General features: G+C 39.8%; 1 protein-coding gene across 9 annotated transcripts in view; it reads right to left on the reverse strand.

Annotated features, from left to right (window-relative positions):
• Positions 1-24,342, reverse strand: part of LOC121505643 (plasma membrane calcium-transporting ATPase 1-like) — a 205,307-nt gene that overhangs the window by 10,820 nt on the left and 170,145 nt on the right. For 7 of the 9 annotated variants that reach the window (XM_041781175.1, XM_041781115.1, XM_041781123.1 and 4 more), the window contains 5 exons: positions 20,104-20,317; positions 19,786-19,997; positions 18,237-18,344; positions 15,882-16,064; positions 6,357-6,567 (listed from right to left, as the gene is read on the reverse strand). In XM_041781175.1, the coding sequence (XP_041637109.1) occupies positions 6,357-6,567; positions 15,882-16,064; positions 18,237-18,344; positions 19,786-19,997; positions 20,104-20,317 (928 nt within the window). The remainder of the gene's footprint in view (positions 1-6,356; positions 6,568-15,881; positions 16,065-18,236; positions 18,345-19,785; positions 19,998-20,103; positions 20,318-24,342) is intronic. The other 2 variants (XM_041781184.1, XM_041781167.1) reach the window with 1 other exon arrangement.

A 24,342-nucleotide genomic window follows, 5' to 3' on the forward strand; every position in this document is an offset into this window, starting at 1 on the left:
CTGCCACGCCCGAAAGTACTGTCCCTTTATGCTGATTGGTCCTGTCACTTTCTAACCGGGCCCAGACTGTTCAGATGGGAGCTTTGCCAGATGGATTTGCCAGTAAGAAACATGGAAACGGGCAAATCTGTCTGCTTTGCAAGGTTATGTGTTTTGAACTAAAGGGGTGAATTTGCCGAGTAAGCGCCTAGGTAGGTGTCTAGGTAGGTAGTTGGGTTGCCACAAGCCCATGCTTGTGCCGCGGATGTCCCAAGGGCCCAAAACTGCTGGTCTTTGGGTTTATTACTTAGAGGGAAAAGGCCCAGACAGAGGGGATGCCATCGAGCTTGACTCTGCCTGCCAAGTGACACGTGTCGACATGTGTAGAGCTTGACCCTACCCCCTCTCCCCTCCAGCCCTGGGTTGAGGTACACCAGGCCCCGTGAAGAATCCTTAGCCTCTAACATGCCTAAAACTTATGCACAAGACTGCAAATTTTGGGATAAATTTTGATGAAAGCTTTACATTAGGTCCAGTTATCAAATTTACAGAATTCTACACATTTTATGAATTTGGCTCTCTGAGGAGGGACAGAATTAATGTGAACCTATTGGTACTGAAGTTGCCCACCCTATCCTTTCTCCTAAAATAGACACCAAAAATCTGCCTTTTATCACCCTTGGATGCAGATTTATCCCCTTAGTATACAGTGTCTGCCGCTAACATAGTGTAAGTTTTTATTGTATGTCCAGGAAAAGGACATAAGTTATAACCCACATCCACACACAAACACACATACTTTACCCATCTGTGGTTGGATTCAGACACTCCACATTTTAATATTCAAATACAACACCATACTCTATGTGTCTACGTGTCCAGTATGTGAACACCATTTACTTGAACATCTTATGAAGCTGTATCAACCTCAAACTCTTCCAGATTCAGGCTTTTCCACGTTTTGCTTCTTGTCTGCTGGGATTGTCCTCAAAAGCATTAGTGAGAGCCAACACTGATGTTTGGACTTGAAGCCTGGTTTCCAGTCAGCGTTCATGTTCATCCCAAAGTGTGATGGATGAGGTTCAGATAAGGGCAGTCAACTTCTTCCACAACAAAGAGGAAGAAATATGTCCTGTATTTATAGGATGGTTCTGGGAACAGGGCCACAAACCAACCTAAAAGGTAGACTCTGACTAATGTCTGAAAAGCATTTGATTGTTGGAGATTTCAAATTTACCTTCTTAAAGGGATATGAAGGATTTTTTAAATTGGGATTCTAAGTGTCCTTGATAGTTTATTTCCTACAAAATAGAAAAATGGTCAGATGAAATAAATGACAAAAAATATAATCCAGAATATAAGTAGCCAAAAAACACAACCTGGTCCCAGAGGTTAAAAAAAGACTGAACTATTTTGATGCATGACCATTTCGGTTGCATTTAGAAAAATCCTGAACCCATAATCAGAGGTACCGCCACAGCCTGCTGATCACATCCTCTGGTCACTTGTTTTCTTTCATTGATGGGTCTGTGATTAAAGCAGCACTTTGTATCAGGGTTCCTGCAGATCCTTGTAAAGTCTTAAATAGTCTTAAGACATGTCCTTATTCAATCTTTGTTTTCTAGTCAATCATATATGGTTTTTAATCATCTGCCCCACAAATTGTTACATAAATATTCTCCATAATTCAGGGGATTCAGTGTTGGATGTTCTAAACTTCCTGGAGGAGGACCTCCAGACCCCGCTGACTCACTGTGATTTAATGTTGTAGAACTCAAGAACAGTCTTGGTCTGAAGACCAGTCTTAAGACCACACCTTGAATGTCTTGGCCTTGTCTTGGAATTGAGAGCATTTTTACGCTGCCATGCCTTGGTCTGGCCAGATTTGGGATTTTCCATCAAGATTGGTAAAACAACAAACAACTTCTTCTTTACTCATGGTGGTGAGCTTAGGTTTTTGAGTATTTTGTTACTGAATTTTGTTCAAGCTGGACATATGATGCCATTTTCAGTTGAAATGTTCCTGACTGATTAATGTTGTAATTTGATTTAAAACAGTTGGCGCTAGCTCACTTGTTGTTAAGGTTATAATCTTGTTTCTGTAAATGCAGAATTATGACATTAAGAGGGAGAAAAGCTGCTAAAAAGTGGTGCAGCGAGCCAAAAGCACCTGGCGACGAGAACTCTGGGCTTGCACCCAAAGCACGGGCCTCATCTAGAACTCAGGACAGAACACACTGGAAGGCTCTTGTCCTAAAGTAAGCAGTGTTAATTTTGTTGACTAAAACTATGACTAAAAACGTTAATTGACAGCCTTTTTTTCCATGACAAAAACTAGACTAAGACTAACAAAAATAGATCTTTGATGACTAAAAATGACAAAAAGTAAGTTTAGTTTTTGTCAAGATGACCAAAACTAGACTGAAATGTCATTTAGTTTTTGTCAAACGTTCAAAATCTGTGATATTCCTCCACTGTGGGTAAATCTGTCAAAAAAAATGCAGCTGTAGTTATTCTGCCTCTCAGCTGTAGAAAGCAGGGAGTGCAGAGAACATACTTCCATGATTTGGTACCAGATTTAGGCAAGAGAATAAATGCCTGGACTAAAAGTTCAGACTAAAATGTGAGGACTTTATATGGACAAAAACTAGACTAAAATGTTTTTGAGTTTTCAACGACAAAAACTAGACAAAAACTATAAAGGGTAAAAATGACTAAAATGGGACTAAAACTAAAATGCATTTCATTTCAAGACTAAAACTATAATCAAAAATTGCTGCCAAAATTAGCACTGCAAGTAAGCAGCTGTATATTCGGTAGTTTTGATCAGGACTGAAGCTTATTAAAAGAATTCATCCAAGAAAAATGTTTTCATATTTTTTTTTTACTGAATATTTTTTGCAATGAACACTTTTTGTCCTGAATGGCCTTATAGGGTACAACAATTTGCACACAGTTAACTATAGACTACTAAAACTTTAAACTGGAATTTCCACATTTATCAGGAAAGAACCCTCCTTGCCCAAAAAAGCCATATGCAGTGGTAGAGACAAAATGATCACAAAATAAAACTGAAAAATTCCTTCTTGTGGACAAAAACGTCCAGAGATACTGGAGGGTTAACTTTTCTTTGGTGATAAAAGGAATCTGCATTTAATTACTTTGCACATAAAGAACTGTGCACAAACAGAAAATGCAGATTAACATGCATGGAAAATGTGACCAGTGGAGGCTGTGGGTCTCTGCCCTCTATTTACAAACAGTTAATTCATCCTTCATGGTGCTGGCGCTGATATGAAAACGTTCAAACGATACCCTGCTCCAGTAAACAACACATGCACAGCACACAGACACACACTGGGGAAAACAACAAACACATGCACACTGTTAAGTATTTATAATCACATTCAGAGTGGAGTCATTTTGTCCTCTAGCTGCTCTCTCTCCTTTCTGCCTTAAGTCATTTCCTCTGTCATGAATCCACAGAGGCTGCAGCTGATCACACTGATTTATACGCACCAGCAGACACTCTTCATCATAATTAATAACCCTGCAGTTCAAAGCTCTCTATTACTAAACCACAGGAGAGCTGCAGGCTGAGCACTGCAGCTTAGAGCATACATGTAACCATCACACTTGCACTCACAAGTTAAAAAGCTCTTGGCTTTTAAACCATGAGAGACTTGCTGAGCCTGACAGATTTAACCCTGCTCAGGATTAACCCATAAAATTATCTTGCTGCCCAGGCTGTCGCCACAGAGAAAGAGGAAGAGGAAAAACAACAGTGAAACTAGAACAGGGACCCCCCCCCCCCGCTTTAAGTCACGAATCAGAACGATCCGCGGTTGCTTTCTCTTGTGGTCGGCCAGCAGTTGTCATTGACTCGTCAGCCAGCAAGTCACACAAGGGTTAATAGATGCGTGTTCAGAGTCTAAATCTCCACAACATGCAGGAGGAGAAGCAGCAGCCGGCCGGATGGAATTGATGAAAGGTATTAAAAAAGGAAGAGAAAGGGATTAGGATGGAGAAAAGCTACAGCAGAGCACGATGAAGAAGAGGGAGGCAAATGCAGGGAAACAGAGCAGGTTCTCTGCACATTTGGTGGAACAATACAGCTGAGCTTCATCTAACATATGTGCTTTTCTCTATTTGATCTCTGACATTTTCATGATAAAGGATATCAAAAGACACTTTAACTTTAAAGGGGCATCGTTGGATGAATGACTCCTTAAAATCTGCAGGGAAACCTCAGCATCCAATTTTAACGGCACAACTATGTTGGTACCAAACAAACCGTGTGCAATTCAGAGTGTAGGAGTTCACCTGCAATGTTTGACGCAAACTGCATTTCAAAAAAAGCTGGGGCAATGTGTTAAATATGAATTATAAACAACATACTGATTTGCAAATCCTTCTCAGTCTACTGAATACAGTGCAAGTCAAGATATTTTATGTTCAAACTTATAAACTTGGTTCTTAAGAAAATATACACACATTTCGACTTTGATGCCTTCAACATGTTTTAAAAAAGTCAGGTCAGAAGACTGTCTACCTCTGTAGAATTCTTTTCCTTTCTTAACTCATCTTAGGCCTTCTGTAAGCACGGAACCACTGAAAACGCTGTAGTATATATGCCAAGCCTGTAAGTGGCGCTGTAACGCTGCCACAGAAAGGCACAAAAAGAGAGAAAATGACTACAGAAAACGGCCACAAACTTTCTCCTATTTGCCCTTCTGGTTGTTCTCTGAGGTAGGTTTTAGAACATCTGGTGTATGATGTTCTCGGTGGTGGTAAAGGAGCATCGGATTTTGCTGTAAAAGCCATTACGAGCTCAGTAGCTTCTGCAGCATGAACTCAGTCCTGTAACCCACCATTGTTGTTTTGGGATGACCCTTGCATCTGGCTTAAGTGGGCTACGCTATGTGTGACGTAATCGTTTCAAGAAAAATGTGTTTGGCTGTCCACACAGAGACGAAATGGTAAGAGTTTACAAATTTGTTCTCTCTGGGACCGGTTTCCAAAAGTAGCATTTACAGCCTTCCAAAATACCGTGTGGATGAAATGTCGATACGACAAAAAAACTTTTGTCATATCAGCGATCCATCTTCTTTCACTTATCTGAGGTTGAGTCGCGGTGGCGACTAGCAAAGTAAATCAACCCAGATGCCCCTCTACCCAACATTGTTTTCCAGTTCCTCCGGAGGAATTCTGAAGTATTCCCAGGCCAGATGGGACATGTAATCCCTCCAGCAAGTTCTAGGTCTGCCCTGGGGTCTTCTTCCAGGAGGCATCCACATCAGATGCTTGAGCCACCTCAACTTTGAGATTCCACTAGATGTCCAAGCTCCCCACCCTATCTCTTCAAGCCGAGCCCAGACACCCTCCCAAGGAATCTTAACTCAATTGTATGAACCTGCAAACTCATTCTTTTGGTCATTATCCAGAGCTCATGACGATAGGTGAGGGTTGGAATGAAGATGGACTGTGAGATTGAAAGCTTTGCCTTCCGGCTCAGCTCCCTTTTTTCCATAACAGTACGGTGCAAAACTGCTGATGCTGCACTAATCCGCCTGTCAATCTCACAGTTCATTCTACCCTCACTAATGAAAAAGACTCAGAGATACCTGAACCCCTTCACTTGAGGCAAATACTACCCTCCAAAGGGAGCAATCTACTGTTTTACCAGCAGAGGGCCAAAGCTGCAGACTTGGATGTACTTATTTTCATATCCATATTTGCCCATGAAGTCTTTCACAAAGTGAAAACCTCACACCATAGCTGATTGTAAACAATAAGCCTTTCAAAAGTGTTCAATTTATACCCATCATGGCACCATCACCAGCTCCTACTTAATCTACTCACCTGTGGAATGTTCCAGATGTTTTTTGAGCATTCTACAACTTTCCCAGTCTTTTCTTGCCCCTGTCCCAACTTTTATGCAACCTGTTACAGGCATCAAATAGATCGGAAGGGATTTGCAAAGATCTGTACAATGTCCCAACTTTTGTGGAAGTTAATCAAAAATGTACCTGATTATCCTGAAGTATCACTATTTAACATGTTACCCTCAACACTGGTTCCAGCTGGTGCTAGTTGCTGTTAATATTGATGATAGATGATTATTCTGTATAAATGTTATCTGATTATCTACCACAGAGTTCTCTTAAATTAAAACTCAATAATAATAGAATAATAATGATGATAATAATCTCTCAGAGATCTCAGATGTGCAGAGTCCTGCTGACCAAAGACACAGTGCGATGGATTAGTGTTGGCTAGCCATGCAGCATTAATTATTTTTCATGCATTTCAAACAGAGAATCAAATAGTCCAGAGGCTGAAGCGTGACGTTAGCTGGCCTCAGGTCACCAACTCACTGCCTGCAGTGGAGGAGGAAGCAGCAGCAGCAGGGGGCGGAGCCCCAGCCGAGTTGGTGAGAGAGGAGGAGGAGCTAAGCCCTACGTGGGTGGGGCTAGAGAGAGTTTTGGCGGCGGTGGCATCATTGTGCTGGCTGACGACGGACGGCTGGCGGCGCAGGGCACCAGGCACCGCCGCCTGGCCTGTCTGGAAGGTATAGACCACATCCATCTGAAGGAAGGACAGCAGCAACACAGTGTTAGAGAGCAGAGAGACAGAGACAGAGCAAGGAGACACCTACGGAGAGGTTAAACAGAGTTTAGCGTTAGAGTTAGACAGCCTGAATTTGAAGATCAGTTATTCAACAGATTAAGAGCAGACAGACAGTAGAGGAGAGAGAGAGCAGCAGCTGGGATGTGTTGATCTTGAGAGTGAATGTGATAAAATTGCAGCTTTTAAAGGAGATAAAACAGGGCAGTGGTGACGTTTGTCAAGAAACTGTCTGCTGTTTGGGCTTAAAGGGAAAATAATACAAGTTTGACGGCAGTCAGTGTTTTCTCAGCTGTGTCTACAAATAACAATCATAAACTCAACTTTGAAAAGGTCAGTCTGCTGTTTGCTTGAGATAAAACCATTTCAACTGACCAGCAACTGCGTCACTTAGCTCCTGTTTTTAGCACAGAAATAAATGTTCCTGGACATCAGAGAGATCACAACTCCACCTGGACTGAAAAAGTCTGCATAAAACATGGAGGCTGGAATCTTTCAGTTTATTCTGAGATATGTGGAGATGACATAAAGACCTGACTAAATACTAGATTAATCAGGGACAATTATAGTGCAAAAACTCTAGTCTTAGCAAAGTACATTTATCTCATTTCTGGTCACAGATGTTGCATTACCTAAGCCAAATCCTCCACGCAGGCAAGCTAACTTATTACCATCTCTTGAAATAAGATAAAAAGTTTCTGACAAAATCATATGTTTTGTTGTAATGTTAGCCATTATTGGTGGTAACATCTGCTTTTATTAGCTGTAAATATTGACCTATACTGGCTGAAAATATTGTCCTGTGTTGGCTGTGAAAATTAGTTTATATTGGTTGTAAATATTGGCTTATATTGGCTTTAAATTTTGGCCTATATTTGCTTTAAATATTGGCCTATATTGGCTGTAAATATTGGCCTATATTGGCTTTAAATATTGGCCTATATTGGCTGTAAATATTGTCCTGTGTTGGCTGTGAATATTAGTTTATATTGGTTGTAAATATTGGCTTATATTGGCTTTATATTTTGGCCTATATTCGCTTTAAATATTGGCCTATATTGGCTGTAAATATTGGTCTATGTTGGCTGTAAATATTGGCCTGTGTTGGCTGTACATATTGGCCTTTGTTGGCTATAAATACTGGCTTATATTGGCCAATATTGACTATGTTGGCTTTAAATATTAGCCTTTATCGACTGTAAATATTGGCCTATATTGGCATTAAATATTGGCCTGTATTGGCTGTAAATATTTGCATGCATTTAGTGTTAACACTTGCCTTAATTGGCTTTAGCATTATTTTGATCAGCCACTGAGCTTTCCAAGCCTTCTAACTCAAATGTTGCTCTTATTGATCTTTGGAGAATGAGACAGACAGACAGAACATTCATCCAATCCCCCTCTGTCTTTTTCTCTTAAGGTCTGCCCCTCTCTTACGCCGTCTATGGGTTGTTTACTAAAAGGATGTGAAATATATTCAAAGGCAGGGATATGTGAACAAGTCTGGTAATTCTGGTTAGGCCTGACATGAGCAGGAATAGTATAATGATCACACTGACACCACATACAAAAATAATGGCTGTGACAAGCTTCAAATCAGCCTTAGATTGGGTTGTGCTCCCCCTGACTGTTTTGGCCAAAACCGACTTAGAATCCTCCAAAGTGTAGACAGCAGTATAGAATAGATATTTTAAAAGAAATTGGACAGTTGCATTTGCTTAAATTGGAGTTTTTGCACTAAATGCCCTCTTCATTAAGATTTTTCCCACATCTCACCTGGTGGATGGAGAAGAGGATATACTTTAGGAATAAAAAGTTGTGTTTTTTTTTTGTTTTTTTTTTTTTAACAAAGATCAAGTATAAAACCTCATCTATGATTTTGTTCTTGGTAACACATCTTTTAATAGGATAAAGTCGACAGTATTGATCCGTCCTGCTGCAGAAACATAAATCATCATGTCAATAGAAAGTCCACAGACAAAAACAAAACAGAAAAGAAGTGGATGAGGGAGAAAAGCCATTTGAAAGAAAGATGTATAAAGAAAGTGAAAGCTGTCGTTTAGTTTAGTGAATATCCAGGAGCCACTCTGACAGAACGGAGGGATGAAGAAAGAGAAGGAACGATGAATAAAGAGCTTTTGAATGTGTCTGAAAGCTCTCAGCGAGGAGGAAGAGGAGAAAATGTGTCACTCGCAGTGACTGATAAAGTTTCGTCAGCGAGGTGCTGCTTGTACCAATTATTCCCCCACTGTGTTTGACTGGCGAGGCGTTGAGCGGCACAACGCTGCCCACCAGGATTAGAGAGGAGGAGGACAGGAAGAGGAGCGTGGAGAGATAAGAACCTAATTAGCTTGCAGCCTTTTTCGTTGCCTCCCCCTCCATGCCTTCCTCCTCCTCCCCCCTCCGTCCCGGGAGGACGACAGACTGATATTACAGATACACAGACATGGAGAGAGAGCAGAGAGCTCCCTCTCTGCTCAACAGCGTGTCGGATGGTTGTAGAGACAGAGGAGGGTGAGGGGTTTATTTCTGATTGTCCCCACATCACTCCCTTCTTTGATGATGGTCTGCAGCTTCACAAAGACCTGCTGGAGATGATTTTATGACACTCAATATACCAGGATGAAGCAAACTCAGCATGTGTGAGTCAATTCAGGCGTTTCTGATCATATCATGTGAACCTAATTAGCAAAAACTGAAGACATATTTCTAGTAAATTCTAAAATTTTGTGTTTCCTGAGCATCTTAAGGAAGCCTCAGTTAGCAGATTTGAAAGTTTTCTAAACAATCAAGAAATATGACTGAAGCTCAGCTGTTTTAGCCTGCATTAAGAGAGTTCTTTCCCTTTTTTGTGGGCAGTAAAATCAACCAGTCATCATCTCTAAGACAGGAAATATTCCTGCTGTTTCACCTAGGGTTTATGTACGAGTCTGGCTTCATCATGAGCACTCTTGTACACATAGCTGCGAATAAACATCTCACATGACATGCTCCTTGAGAACCACACCTGTAGAGTGTTGAGGTCATATACAACTATCTAATGTGTGGGATGTAAACTGCAAACATGGTGACACTCAAAGAGGTTGCTATAATGTTAATTCTGAGATCAGATCTAACATAATGTTAACATCAATAATCAATAGTAGCATTAGATCAACTCAGACTGATAATCAGTGTTCAGAACATCATGTGTGCTGCACAGTTTAAACATTTTTAATTTGCATGGATGTAACAGTCCAGTCTCTAGCTTTAATAAGCATCTGTTAACTGGTGACTTTGAGCTGATTCTGTTTGTGGATGCTGTCCTTACAGCAGCTGCTGAAAACAAAATCCTCACAAATACATTTAGTTTAGTTTTCATTATTATGTCAAAACAGTCTCATCAGAAATGTATAATGAAAACCTAAACCAACATTAGGGATGTATATTATCAACATGATATTAATAATAGCAGAAACGTGCTTAAAAGTTAATAATATACATATTTATAATCATTATTTTATTCATATAATGAACCAGGCATTCTCTGTATTGTAATGATCAATGTATGACATGCTGAGGTTTACCTATCAGCCCACATGAGGTTTTCTTACCTCACCTGCACAAACTCGCTTATGTATTTTACTTGTGAAAGTTGTGCTTATACCAATTGTAATTTCTCATGTGCAAACACTAATAAATAAATGAATAAATAAATGCATATTTACTCTTAATATTGGCCTATATTAGCTTTTCATACCAGAATTGACTGACTTGTTGTGCTGGCTTGTATCTGGTGTTAACATCTGCCTACAATGGCTGTTTACATTAGGTTGTATGGGCTGTTATTATCATCCTATATTGGCTGCCAACACTGACCTGTATTATCATATATTGCCGTTTAATATCAACCTAAATTGGCTGGTACTATCAGTCTATAATGGCGGGCAATGTCAGCTTCAATCAGCTGTTAATATCTATATTGGCTGTATAAACTGGCCTATTTTGGTTGTTTACATTATCTAAATTGGCTGTTGTCAGCCTGTATTTGCTCTATAAACTTGCCTATATTGGCTATTAGTATTCATCTGTTTTGGCTAATATTGGCCTACGTAAATTGGCTGATATATAATCCAGTATAATATTTTACAATTGTCCTATATGGGTTGTAATTATTAGCCTATACTGGCTATAAATACTAGCCTGTATTGAGTGTTAACATTGCCTTGTTTGACTGCTAATATCAGACTTTATTGGGTGTTAACATCATCCTATATAGGCCCTTATGTGCTGCTATTATCAGCCTGTATTGGCTGCTAATATTGTCCTATATTTGCTGCTAATATGGGCCAATATTTGCTGCCTTTATTGGCAGCTTATATTGGCCTATATTGGCTGCTAATGCGGGCTTTTATTGGTTGTCAATATCGTCCTTTATTGGCTGCTAATATCGGCCTTCATTGGCTGCTAATGCAGGCTTTTGCTGGCTTCCAATATTGCCCTTTACTGGCTGCCCGTATCGACCTATATTGGCTGCTAATATTGGCCTATATTGGCTGCTAATACTGGCCTATATTGGCTGTTAATATGGGCCTTTATTGGCTGCTAATATAGGCTTGTATTGGCCGCCAATATCAGCCTTTATTGGCTTCTAATATAATCCTATGTTGACTGTAAACATTATTAAATGTCAGTTGAAATGATTGGCCAACATTGGTGGTTTATATCTGCCTGTATGGGCTGTACATGCCAACTGCTACTGGCTGTAAATATTTGCATATATTATCTAAAAATATAGGTCTTATCAGCTGTAAATATTGATGGTTGTGTATGATTAGGTTTGTGTAGTTTAAGGCAGGACCAACAGATCTAAATCAGCTCAAGTCTTTTCTTTTTTAACCTTTTCCCCACTTTTAGAAAGACTAAGTGTGGATCTAAATTCATTTATTGGCATTGGTTGAATCAGTAATGAATCCGTAAATATCAGCACATCAAAACCCAATATCATGCATCCTTAACTAATGCAAATGAAGCCATGGATACACATAACTGAAGTCACCACTTTACATGGTCACTAAATGAAACGATACACTGATCATTACTTCCATCTGTCCCAGCTATTTTGACGGGCATGTTTGTTGTCATAAATCAAAAACACTATACCTATGAGGATAAGTGTGGACATGGTTAATCAGTTTGCTTTGTCAAACTTTCTCTCATTGTTATTCCTGCATTGACGATCACATTTAATCTGTCTCTAGGCTGCCGTTACCCAATATGCAAACTGGAGCTTACATCCATGTTGTGTTAATTTTTGAGGAAGTGTGCTGCTGACATGCCAAACTAACCCTGGAGATGCTTGGCAGCCATCATGCCTACATGTATGCATAGAATACAGTGTATCTCCAGTCTATGCAGTGTTTCTTGTATTCCAGTCTTTTAAAGCTTTTAGAGTACAAACAGTTAACGCCTGCTGCAGCTTTAACAGATGAAACTCTTTGTGTAGTTTATAACAAAACAATGAGCACTGTGGAAACTCAAGACGGATTTAGGTGATAGTTCCACTCAGGGTCAGTTTTTTATTAAAAAACACAAGCACAGAGCCTTTGCTTTAAAAATGTGGAATAATGCATAAGTTTGAGGTCAGAAAAGATAAAGTTTGTTATTGGAAAGGACAAACACTTTGAACAACATATTCTGCCTTTAAGTATGAGACTTTCAGGGAGTTTAGAGTTTTTCAAGAAGCTTGAGCCGAGGTCAAACAGAGAAAGTGAAGAAGACTCAGCAGGAGACAGATATTAGATATTATTAATTCAGAAGAGTTTAGCCTCCAGCAACAATAACAACAAGCTAGTCCACCGCTGAGAGGAAACACATAACCTCTGCAACTCTGTGTGAGTGTGTGTGGGAGCGTCAGCGCCTTGGCTGCTGTTACTGTAGGTGGGAGTTAGCATCGAGGCTAATGAAGCCCATAGGGACTGAATGGGGACTGCCTGTGGACATGCTAACGCTCAGTGAGAGCTGATCTGTGCTGTAGGAGGAAGATAACACTCACACATGCTCAGTAGAGAGTCCCAGACTGTGCGATGACTCACGGGGGAAGGCAGCACTGCGAAGGTGCTGCTGTTTGCCTCCGACACTCACTGACTGAAGTGTAAAAATATCCAAGAAGCTTTTTGTCCCATGCTGGATGCCGTCTTTAATTTTGTGTTTTAATAAAGTGGTTCAGTACTGCCGCTCTGCAGCAGAGTGTGAAATTAACTCCAGTGTGTTTGTGTGTGGCTGTGTGCGTGTGTTAAATATCTCCTTTTAACCTGCACACACTATACTGAGATTTAATTTCTCCTTAACTCAAACATGTGGCTGTTAATGCTGAACATGGAGGACATTTAGTGTCAAAGGAGACATTTTTATGTTAAATGTTAGATATCCTTGAGCTTATTTCCCTCAGTGTTTAACCTAAACCACAGAGCTGTTATAATGCCGAAAGGGGGTTCCAACATATTTTATATTCAATATTTTATCGCTGCTCTGAGATTTTCATAAACCTCTCCTTTTCTCATTTTTCTTTCGCTGTGAGGGGATTCAATGTTTGCTGCTCACTGGGGGGCCGTGCTGCTGCAGCTGCTCAGGCTGCTGTAGAGAGAAGCTCAAGTCAAAACTAAACAGTGGAAATAATATTATTCTACATCATCATCCAGAAAAACCCACTCAATGCACCTCTATTCATTCAGCATTCATGATGCATTTTTCTTCACCTAAGGGTAAAACTGCTGCTCCAAGACTACAGGTATCTAAAAGAAGCTGGGCATTCATCCACAAGTTCTTCCTCTGACTTTATTAAAGGTTGTTAAATATTTCAATAATGGACTTCATGTGCCCTTATTTGCAGTGTAACTTCCTCTAAACATTGCATTTTGCAAGCTTGCGTAGTAATTAAGGTTATATAAACCTTCACCAATGCTTTCTTCTGTGCAGCACAGTTACAGTGCTATAAAAATGATTCAGCCCAAGTGAAAACAGATTTCTACAAATTAATGTCAATTAAATACAAATATTTAGTGTTATATATGTGACTGCATTAATATTCACCCCCTTCAAGTCAGTATTTAGTAAATGCACCTTTGGCTGCAATCATAGCACAGATTCTTGTGTGGATAGGTCCCAGTCAGACTCAAACATCTGGACACTGCAACTTTACTCCAGTCTGCTTTGCTAAACTGCTCAAGCTCTGCCAGGTTGTGCAAACAGCCCTTCTCAAGTCCAGCCACAAATTCTCTGCTGGATTTAGGTCTGAACTTTGACTTGGCCACTCCAGAACATTCAACTTTTGTTTTAAACAATTTCTATGCAGCTTTCGCTGTATGCTTCAGGTCATATTGCCTTTCTATACAAAAAAAATCTCCTCCCAAGCCGTAGTTCTCTTAAGATTTTCCTCCAGGATTTTCCTACATTTTGCTGCATTCATTTTACCCTCTACCATTACAAGCCTTCCTGGGCTGGCTGCCAAGAAGCATTCCCACAGCATGATGCTGCCACCACCGTGCTTCACGGTGGGGATGGTGTGTTTGTGGTGATGTGCAATGTTGGGCGTCTTGTCTGATGGCCAAAAAGCTTATTTTAGTCCCATCAGACCAAAGAACTTTCTTCCACTTGACCATGGAGTCTCCTACATGCCTTTTGGTGAACTCTAGTCAAGATTTAATCTGAGTTTTCTTCAACAGTCTTTGTCTTTGCCATTTTCCCATAAAGCTTTGAGTGGGGAAGAACCTGGGTAACAGTTGTTTGCAGAGTCTCTCCCATCGCAGCTGCTGAAGCTTGGAACTCTTCCAGAGTAGTCATAGGTGTCTTGGTGGCCTCTCTCACTAGTCTCCTTCTTGCATGCTCACTCGGTTTGTGAGGACGGCCTGATCTAGGCAGATTTACACATGTGCTATAATCCTTCCATTTCTTGATGATGGAATTCCTTTGACTTATACTTTTCAATAACCTTTTCTCTAAGTTGCTTTGAGTGTTTTTTTTGTCTTCAAGGTGTAATGGTAGCAGAGAATACTGATTAACAGGTGACCAGACGATCCAGACACAAGTGTCTTCATACTACAACCACTAGATACACATTCACTGCACTCAGGTGATCCCCATTTCACTAAATGTGAGAATACTAGCACCAAGTGGCTGAACTGCTACTAAATTAGGTCAGCCACTTTCAAGGGGGTGAATATTTATGCAGTCATTTATTTTAAATTACCTATTTATATCTATATGACATTGACAAACGTGTCAGTCCAATCTCAGATTTTTACTAAATTTAGCTGATTTAACGAAGCCAGAATGTTAGTTAATGCAGAGCTGTTTGAGAGCTTAAACAGCCGAGCTGAACCAGATGATTCAGAAAGAAAGCGCTGAAATTCCTGACACTGTTTAACACTCGCTGGAAAAATGCCATCATGTGTGCAGGCGGAGAGTGTGCCCTTGTGTTCCGACCTCTGTGTGGAGATTTGGTCTGATATTTCAGTGGAACTTTAACCATCAACACTTTTAAAGTTTCCAAAACTGCAAAAAACAACTACCAGAGAAATATTACCTAGTAAGTTAAGCCCATAAAAGAAACATATGGTATACCATTTAAACATTAATCTTATGTTTCCTTAATATGATCTCTTAAAAGTGTTTCCTCGGTTTGTCAGTTTCCATTTGAAGTCGTTTGTTTATCATAGTTTCATTTTATTTATTTTTCTTTGCTTGTGCATAGATTGAGGGGTGGGGTGGTTCATTGTTCTGAATGATTTTCTGTTTATGTAAAACACTTCCTGTCACATTTCGGTGGCATGAAAAAAGCAGAACTGCTTCTTCCTGCTTGAGTCTGATTTCTCAAAGAAATGTCTGTAGTGATTTAAATCTCTTCTTTTTGTCTTGTAGATTTTCCACTGCCACAGGTCGACTCTCTACCTCCCTTTGCTTCATTTGATTAATGAGGACAAAGGTGAGGAGGAACTCATAGACCAAGTTTGATCCTCACATGATAATGATCCAAAAACTACCTGAAAAATCTCCAAGATAAAGCATCTTTTCACCTGCCATAAAAACAAGACAATAAAACCTTAAAAGGAAAGTTTTATGTTAAAAGTGATCTTCTCGTCCTCTTAAATTGCTGTGGAAAATGTTGTTTCTGCAGCTCACAAGAGAGAACAGATATATAAGTCTTGAACAGGAGAAGCCCGGTCTCAGAAAATCCTTCTACAGAAAGGAAAAGTTAAAAATTTAAATGTTTTAAGTTTGCAGGGAGGCGTTCGTACCTGCGTCTGGATGCGGTTAAGACCTCTGAACCACAGGATCTGGCCTCTCCTCAGCTCCATCTCAGCGTGGTCGATCTCGTCCGTGCCCTCCGTCAGCTCCTCCTCGTGGATCTCCTCCTTCGTGATGCCGTGACCAGCCTCCTTCAGGAACTTCAGGTGGTGTGTTGGGATGGCTGAGATCAGCTGAGAATGTCAGAAAAATAAGTTAATGTGCTTTATATGGATTACCTTAATGATTTCACACATGTAGGTCAGTTTATCTTAAAGATGTTGAGCGATTTTGTGGATCCTGGAGCAAAAACTGTGAGTATAACAAATTACAGATATAACACTGAAAAGACTTGGGGATTTTAACCTGGAAGGGGTTTGACATCTTTTCATTTAGTTTAACATATTATCTTAGCCTCAGCTGTTTAATCTCCTTTAATTTGTCCCTTATGAATTCCTTTAATAGCAGAGCAATAAACTGAACAGCCCCTTTAAGAGCACCATGGGAAAGTTTTTTTCTGAATTTTCAGAGGAAGTTTGACTAATTTGTATTTAGTAAAACATAGTTAAAGGTTACCCACCAGTAAGCACAAGAATAAAACTCAATTTTTATTTCACTTTAACCACCAAAAACAGCTGTTTCTTTTAGCTCATCTTCATCACATAATTCCTCAAATTTAAAGGGGACATATTTTACATTTTTAAGACAAGTTTATATTGGTCTCAGAGGTCCCCAAAACATGCCTGTGAAACCTCTCTGTTTCAGCCCTGCTCAGAATGAGCTGTTTCTGTGTCTGTGGCTTTAAATGTTACTGATCTGTCTGGCTCCACCCCTGACCAAACCCCTTTCAGGATGTGGCACTCCTGATGTTACAATGGCACAGATGCTTCTATCCAAAATTAAGGATCTGACTGTGATTAGAACCATCAATCTCCCTGACAGTCAGCAGGGTAACACACTGAGCTATCCAGTTGAGAGGAAGATCAGGAGAAGAGGACAGAACTTTCTTCCAAGCGGGGAGGGCAAACTGAACCTGGGAGCAGGGCTAAATCCCCACATGAGGTCACGAAAGGAATATCTGAGAACAACTTGTTTTAGCACACATGGATTTTCAAATTTACTGATTTACAAAAAAAAACTGAAAAAATAGTAAAGCACATTAATATTTCTTGATTAATATGCCAAATTATAGTTATTTACTTGCATTCCTGAACAGAAAAATAGTTTTAGTGGTTTAATGTTATGCTTGATTCATTTCTGACATCTCAGAGAAGACCAGTGAGCTGGCTCAAATTTGGGTGAATTCAGTTTGAAATCCCTCATTCCTGTTCAAAATGGTAAAACGTCAAGAGCTGACTGAAAATGAAAGAGTCTGCATTAAAGCACTTCATGATGCTGGATGGTCTTTGAGACAAATATGACAGGTGGTCTAATAAATTTGTTAAGCACTGTATCTCCTTTAAGAAAAACAGAAAACCAAAACAGCATCACTTGAAGTGTTTTATGTTTGTTTCTAGCTGCTCATCATCTTACTATTCATCATGTTTGTGTCATTTTTACTGTTTTTCTATTGTTTCCTACACAGACAGTTTTTCCATTGTGATGTATTATCCTTACATTTTCTTAACATTACCTACAATTAATCAAAAGGTCTCAAACTCTTTTATAAGTCAGATCAAGCTGAGACAAGTTTCCTTTACTTATTAAATTGTCCATTTTATTTTTATTCAATTTTAACTCCAATATTTAAACAACTGTTTAAATGATTGACTGAGATTAGGATGGATTTCCTTCCACTAGCTTGTTTGTATAACGCCAGCACACCTATTGCTATAATTAGAGAGTTAGAATGACTTTATTTTCTTTTTAAACAGAGAGATCTGATTTGTTTGTTCATTTTTAAATCATAATCAGAGAATAGTATCACACTGAGCCTCCTGCTGCTGCTCAGACTTCGTCTGTCACTTTTATTCCTCTGATAGAGAAAAATAGGATTTACCTCCAGCAGACCTGAGATCAGCCTGTTTCTGTCAGCGCCTCCATGTTCCCTGTTTCTGACCTCCAGCTGAACTCACAGCTGCTTATACTCAACCATATACTGTATTTAGAGGTGTGTGTGTTAACACAATCATGCAGCTAATTCTGAGTGTGCGTGTGGGCATGTTTGTGTGTAAACAGGAGCTGCATTGCTTTCATGTGCTGAGCTCATTACCATGGCGATTGTTGTGATGGTAACGCTGCAGAAGCAGAGTGTGACAGACGACACTTTTTCCTCCACAAACATGTTTTCTCCTCCTCCTCGGTTTGTTCACTTTCTGCTCTGGTTCTGTTTGCTCTGATAAGAACACCTGTGACCCTGCTCTCACCTGTCCCCACAGCAGCTCTCCCACGCCGATGAACACGCACCACAGCCACTGGTCGATGGTCAGAGCCGTGCAGGAGAACGGCTTCCCTCCGAACTGAACGATGACGATCTGAGGAAGAAACATCAGGAAGGAGACAGTTCAGTTTGATACTTTCTTTAAATTCAAACCAAAAACCACATTAAACCATCTATTAGTGAGTGACTACACTCTAATACAGTTATTCTCAACTGGTGGGTCGGGACCCAGGAGTGGAAAAGCTCTTTGCTATGTTCTGTCGTGTTTCTTTTGAGATCCAAACTGCAACATTTTTCATTAAATACATTCCAGCAGTTGAAAATTTGTCATGAACGTGCATCTGATTTCTCTTAAGGAGGTGATGGTGGGTCCTGATGCCTGACCAGTTGAGAACCACTGGTCTAATATATGGAATAAAAACCTTTAAAACAGCCTTTCTTCAAATTAATAATGCAAAGGACCAATTTGACATGATACTCAATTTATTTGCCTCAGTGAGATTGTTTATAAACAGATAATTTTGATGCGAAAACATTCTTTTCAGAAAACACTTATGTTACTAAGAGGGACTTGGTAGAATAACAAAATATAAAAAATGAACCACTACTCTTGTTTTGTTATCCTCAAGCATCTGCAAAATCACCTAAAGTTTCATTTCCAATATTTCTCTTTTTAACCCTCAGAGCCCTTAGCTATTTTGGTTAACATTTTGTTTTGGATTCATTTCACCCTTCACCTTTCTAAGCCTTCTAAGGCCGAATGCTCAGAAGCATCCCCACAGCATGATGCTGCCACCTCTGTGTTTCACAGTGGGGATGGTGTGTTTGTGGTGATGTGCAGTGTTTGGCGTCCAACAAACACAACGTCTTGTTTGATGGCCCAAAAGCACCATTTTGGTCTCTTCAGACCAAAGACATGTCTTCCACTTGACTATGGAGTCAACTATGAAGCTGTGAAACTCAAGTTAAGATATAACCCTCTGAGCTCCAGACTTATTGTCTTAAAAATCTTGTAGAACATCAAACCTGTGGTGCTAAATCTTTTTCTTGCACAAACTTGTTCTCCCATCTCTTGGGGGTCCAAAAAGAAAACAAAAAAATTCTGTGATTAAAAAGTCCTTGTGCTTCTTTGTATTAACTCTATTTGAGCCATTATTCTCAGCAGTTCCTGTCTGCAGAGACACAACAGGCCACATCACAGGCTCTCTGTCTCTCTTTCTCTCTGTCATGGGCTTGTCAGGCTGTCTTTAGTGTGAAGACATGTGCAGATGAACAGCCTTTCACTGGTTTTCATAGCCCAGTCACAATGCATTGTAGGGATACAAAACAGACAATATAGTGGACACAATACACAATACACTTGAACATCTGGGTTTTAGATCTCCATAGAAAAGCATAGGGAACTTTGATTTTCTCGTGATTTTCATGGCTTGACCACTTAGTAAAATGGTTAAACAACTAGTTTCTCAATGTGATCTAAGGAGATGTCTGGTTCGGGCTCAAAAAAAAGAGGGTGCTGATGAAGAAGGAGTTACCTGAAGGGCGAAGGTTCCCAGGACGACGCTGCAGAAGATGGGGTTTCTGTAGATACCCTCAAACACGTTCCTCTCTCCGTGGATCTTTCTGGCATTGATTTCATTGAATAGCTGCATCATGACGAACACGTTAAAGACGATGGTGTAGTGCTCTGAAGGCGGCGAGTGCAGGGGAGCATTACGGCCACTATCGATGTCAAAAAAGTTTTCACCTGAGCAACAAAGAGCAAGAAAGGTCAACAAAATGTTTTCTAATTTGCTGAATAGAACTGAAGATTTTTGCGTTTTAAGTAGTATCTCTGCTGTGATGTGACTCACCAGCGAAGAGCAGGGTGAAGATGATGACGAGTTGGTACACAGCGTGGCCTAGAATGTTCTTCATCATGGTCCTGGAGATGAGGGGTTTGTCACGGCCATAAGGTTTACGCAGCAGCAGAGACTCGGTGGGTGGTTCGGTGGCCAGAGCGAGAGATGCCAGAGTGTCCATGATGAGGTTGACCCAGAGCATCTGCACGGCTTTCAGAGGAGAGTCCTGCAGGAGGAAGAGGAGAAGACTCAGCACTTACATCCACACAAAGACACAGACTTAAAATGGGTCTGTTTTCATGTCTTTTTTAGTGACAACCAATTAAATGTCACTGTTTTCTTCATTTTCTGGCTGTTTGGGATACCGCTTTTCCTATCAGATGCCTCTACCGGTGTGCATTATGTTAAAAACATGCAGAGACAAGCAGAAGCACATATACTCAGACAGTTAGATTTATTAGAAATTTTAGGAGTGCCCCTGATGATATATCCAACAGATATTACAGTAATGCACGCTGTTGAGTGTCCATGCATGTTAGAAAATACAGCCATGGATTACATAAGAAAATAAATACATATTTGGTGCACCCTTTTATTTTATGTTTAGCTCACAGAAGATGAATCAACACAGATTCTATCAAATCCTGTTGGTGGGTCTGGGGATTTTAACAGATGTTGAAGCTTTTGAGCGGTTTGGGTAAGATGCTCATTGCTTCCTTTTGGTTTTTACTGATGTTGTGGGAACTCTGCAATGAAATATAACTTTAACCCATCAACAGTATATTTCATACAATGCCTTGGGTCTTCTGAGGCACATCAAACACAGAGAAGTAAAAAAGGACAGCTGAAGTTTGGTCCATAAAAGAGTAAAGACTGAAACTGGCTGTGTAAATAACCACATACCAGCCAGAAGGTTCACCTGGCTCTTAAAGGGAATGAGGCCTGACTCTCTAAAACGAGATCATATCAAGCTAACCTGAGTGCCTGACTTCTTTTTTTTTTTTTAATAAGAGACAAGATACCAGGCCTCCCACACCGACCGGGTTCTCATGCGTTCTTGTGATGTCAAATGATGTCTTAGCATGTCTTAGTACCGGTGATGTTCAACATGTAGGCTTTTAAATTTAAAAAAACATTTAAAAAGTGTTCTGTAACAACAAGGACTTGGACTATGGCAACCTAGTGGCAGTAAAAAAACTGCCTTTAAAACAATTTATATAAAGAATAAGGCATGCTCCCTGTTGCCTGTTTTGCTTTTAAAGGTCATTAAGAGTCATAGGCATTCATTCTTATCTGTTCAAATGAGAGATGGAGATCATTCATTTCTATTGACACTAATAGCCATATAGATACTCCTTATCAATCCAAGTTCTTATGAATACCACTAATGATGCTCTTCTATTATTTGGTGGAAAGATTCAAGATGGCACTGAATGGCTTTTAACACTTCATATAAAACCATTATTCAGCTCATTAAGTTCTGCTGATTAACTTTAAAGCTGCCAGTCCCACCACAGACTCTACACTGGATTAATATCTTTAACAAACAGGACTTGCTACACAATTTTTAGCTTTTCAGTGCTGATCTGACTAGACAAGGAGCAGAACTGTCCAGCTGAAGCTCGAGATATGATTGCATGCTACAGTCAATGCAGGTGGAGTCCTGTGTGGAGCTGATTGTTGAAGGAACAGCATTTTAGTTTTCAGAGTTCCATTTCATATTTTTTTTGGTGTGTTTGTTGTTTGGAGGTCCTATCGATCAGAGCAGTGCAACGTCACTTCCTGCTTAAGTGTGTGACTGTGCCTCAGATTGATTGGTTGTAGGTTAGAAAATGTTGGTAACAACACGATAAAAAGGGCTTTTGTTGTGTTTTGTGCTTTGAACAATTAAAAAGCCATAATTGAAGGCATGCTTTATTCTTCCCAAATGACAACAGTGTCACAGAAGAGTTCTGTGTCTTTGGCTGAAACTAGAGAGAAGTGGGCAAATGTTGGACCGGTGCTGCGTTCTTAATGACTTTAAAGCTAGTGATCGCTCTGTGACAGCAGGAGCTGTAGTCTGTCTGCCTGTTAAAGGCTTTTACACACACCAACTTATTAAACACATTCAAGTGTTAGGCTCCAACACACATGATGTCTGATTATGACATCTCCAGTCACAAGATGGGACTGACTGTCCAGTTTGACGAAAGGAGCCTGAACACACACTCATGTACATCTATAGTTTTGTTTATTTCTTATTGTTATGATGCAAGTATTTTTTTCATAAAGGCCTAAATTATATGTTTATCTTACCAGCAATAAGATTTTTGCTCCCAATAACGTTTAACTGTACGGTTTTCATATTTTTAGCTTTTAAATCCCTAATGACCCAATCTTCCCATTGACAGCCATTCATTTTAATTGGATGTTTCCCCCAGAAAGGGGCGTGGCTTTCATCATTTGGGCAAAGTATCTGGATTGGTTGCTCTGGTCTATGTCTAATACAGTTGGCTAAATAAAAAAAAAAACTTTCATACAGTTGAGGTTGTGCTAAAAAAATGGCCCCAGACATGAGCATGGTAAACATGTTCTTAATGGCTTTTATTTTTAAAGAAAAGAATTAACAAAACAACAACAATAGCCTGTGGACTTCTAGGGGTTAAGCACGTGGAGCAATTTAAAAATGATTTGGATATGTAAAAGTAAAGTAGAATTCGGCTTTCTTGTCCTAGTAACAATGAACGCTGGTGAGGAGCGCTCTGAAACTGAGGTTTTGGGTGCTGCCAGCTCCAAAAACGAGGATGTGGACACAGACCCTCAGGCTTTTCTGCACTGTCTTCACTTTTAAATCCAAGAAGTTAAATCCATGTCTCATTTGCAGTCTGTTGTACAAGACAAAAACATAACACTTCTTTCCATGGCTTTCGTCAGCGTAAAAATGGGCTTAAAATATGAGATTCAACTTTATGCCTTTAAACTTGGGTAAAAATGTCTTCCTGCAGGTTGAACAGAGGTAAGTGGGTCAAATGTAGAATTACTACCTCGGACGTAGCTTTACTTTTTTAACAATAATGGGATTTAGAGAGCATTTACATTTGTTTTCTGCCAATGTTAGTAACTGTTACACTGTAGTATGTTGGGATTTAACTGTATAGAAATGAAGAATCCACAGATCACAGGAGCAAACCTACGCCTTGGTCTGTAAACAATAAAGATCAGTTTACAGTCTTTAATGATCTGTGCCAACATGTCAGGAGGCGAGCGCTGATGATCAGTCGTATAAACAGACCTGCTGAGTCCCTGTTATATTTCAGGAAGATGATGGTGACGTGTTGCCATGGTTTCAGGCTGTATCTTAGCCTACTTTGAGCTCGGCGCTCTGTAGACGAGTTAGTTATCTGCCCTGCCAGCTGTGAGCCTTTCAATTAATACACAGCCGCCAGTTAGTCTTTTTTTATATTGTGTCAGGGGTTCAGTTTCCTGATTAGAGACACATTAGGAAACAAAAACTGTGACACGCCGCTTCGCCTCCTCACACGCCGTCACATCCAAATGAAAAAGGACTTGTTTTTTTCCTTTTTCTGGGGAGATTTGATCAAAAACAGAAATGTACTGATGCAATGTAGGAGCAGCAGATGTATCAGACACGACATTAACCTTCAAATGTAAAACAAACATCCCAAATATAGCTTCACTTTATGTTTAATCCTCTAAATTCACAGATGGAGAAGGGAGCGATGGTGGTGTTTTTTAAAACCTGAGCAGAACAGAGAGAAACAGCCACTCAGAGTTTGTTTCAAGTGCTTTTTCTTTCAATTTACCACCCGATCCTTCTTTATCAGAACCTGATCAGACCACAAACGCTAAAATATGAAGATGATGCTTTCATCTCTTTATATAAATGATGTTGAGGAAGTCAAACTGAACCCACTGTTCTTGTGACAAATGTAATCCTTTTAATCTACAACTCAGAAAGAAAGATGTGAAATGTTATTAAAGTTTTGTTGGTTTTTCTGCAGTCAAGGAAGCACAGAGTTCATTTATGTGACTGTTTTAACCCCTTTTTAATCAACAAGATTATGTGTCTTTTTTGAAACGCTGCATCTAATCAAAGGGATCAGGATTTGTTTTTTATTACAGTGCATGATGAGTCTGTCTTTAAAGACAGATAGTTGGATATTTAAGTTTGATAATCCTCAGGGGGAAAGTATGACTGTCAAGGCAGAAAAAAACAACAGAAACATCACACGAAGAGAAAGTCACAATGAC

The sequence above is a fragment of the Cheilinus undulatus genome, linkage group 3, assembly GCF_018320785.1.
Source record: "Cheilinus undulatus linkage group 3, ASM1832078v1, whole genome shotgun sequence".
NCBI lineage: Eukaryota > Metazoa > Chordata > Actinopteri > Labriformes > Labridae > Cheilinus > Cheilinus undulatus.